Source organism: Mus caroli, chromosome 6, assembly GCF_900094665.2.
Source record: "Mus caroli chromosome 6, CAROLI_EIJ_v1.1, whole genome shotgun sequence".
NCBI classification, from domain to species: domain Eukaryota; kingdom Metazoa; phylum Chordata; class Mammalia; order Rodentia; family Muridae; genus Mus; species Mus caroli.
In genome coordinates, this window is record NC_034575.1 from 125,068,574 (window position 1) to 125,070,027 (window position 1,454).

A 1,454-nucleotide genomic window follows, 5' to 3' on the forward strand; every position below is an offset into this window, starting at 1 on the left:
ATCCCAAGCATGTGGAGACATGGGGAATGTGTGAGTGTGTGGCAATTGCTGATGCTAGACTCTGACTGGAGTCCTGAGACATTCAAGAAATATTCTCTCACATAGTGCTCATAGTCATCTAGAAGGTCAGATATGCCATTTTACTGGGATACCTGGTGGTCACGCGTATTTTACTGTAAGATGGCACATGTTGCATACTGTTAATAACTGCAATAGAAAGTTAGCCCAGAACTATTATGGCCACAGAAGAATGTATCATTACATTTAATATTTAATTCAAATGATATACTTTACAATGACTGATGTCAAGTGGATCCACTGAGATCTGGAGACTAATATACCTCCAAATTCTGTAACCCTCAGTTCCACCCTCCTGTCACCTCTATAGGTAGCTGTGGAGTAGAGAGACTCCAGGATTATGTGAAACACAGACACCCATGTATTCTTGGNTTTTTGTGTTTTATGAATTTCCTAGGGAGATACAAGGGACTTTTAACTACTGGATCGGCCTGCACTGAGAGTCGTCAAAGCACCCTTGGATGTAGACAGACAACACTGAGTATAACAACATGTATGTTTTCACAATGTTTTTCCTTCTGTGTTCATGTGTTGTGACATGCATGAGTTGTGGCTATGAGGGTTGAAGGTTCCATGAAGCCAACTGTACTGGTATGGAAGAAAGGCAGCTCTTGGACTGGAGGTGTGCCCTGGGCATAGGTTGTGTGCCTCCTAAGATAGCCTATCCCTAACAAATTCTACATCATAACAATTTTTTTTTTGAGACAGGGTTTCTCTGTATAGCCCTGGCTGTCCTGGAACTCACTTTGTAGACCAGGGTGGCCTTGAACTCAGAAATCCCCTTGCCTCTGCCTCCCAAGTGCTGGGATTATAGGCAAGTGCCACCATGCCCAGGACATCCCAACAAATTTAAATCAATTGGATACTCTCCCATCTACTAGCCATCTTCTTCAAAGCATTTATAGTGTTATTTCCCTCCTAATATTTAGCATGATGTTCACATCTNGGGTAGATGTTGTCTGCTATCATCTCTTTAAAATCTTTCCTTGGTGATAACTGTCACGTCAGCTCTCGACCAGCAAGAANGACANGACCACCAGTCCTTCTAACAGCAGTTTATTCAGCAAACTTNATTCTTCATCTCTCTTCTTTATCTATCTCTATCTCCCACTAANTATNTCTCTCAAACCCCGGGCCTCTCACTCTTATATACTCTCAGTTCCCATCCACTCACAGCAGGCCACGTCACCTCACCAGGTACACAGCTTCAGCTAATCAGGGCAGCAGGGGCATATCTCCACCAAAATGGATTCGCCAAAAACCTGGTACACCTGTGCAGCTCTCATGATGGTTGTGGCTTATATTCAGGTGAGTAAGTCAGGTGCAAGTCATAAGACTTAGCTGCAGTCCCTGGCGCCTTCTTTTTTTTTTTTTTT

At 43.2% G+C, this 1,454-nt stretch overlaps 1 protein-coding gene across 1 annotated transcript in view; it reads left to right on the forward strand.

Annotated features, from left to right (window-relative positions):
• Positions 1–554: 554 nt before the first annotated feature.
• Positions 555–1,454, forward strand: part of LOC110296316 (C-type lectin domain family 2 member F-like) — a 35,107-nt gene continuing 34,207 nt past the window's right edge. The window contains exon 1 of the mRNA XM_021164967.2: positions 555–571. Within this exon, the coding sequence (XP_021020626.1) occupies positions 570–571 (2 nt within the window). The 5' untranslated portion in view covers positions 555–569. The remainder of the gene's footprint in view (positions 572–1,454) is intronic.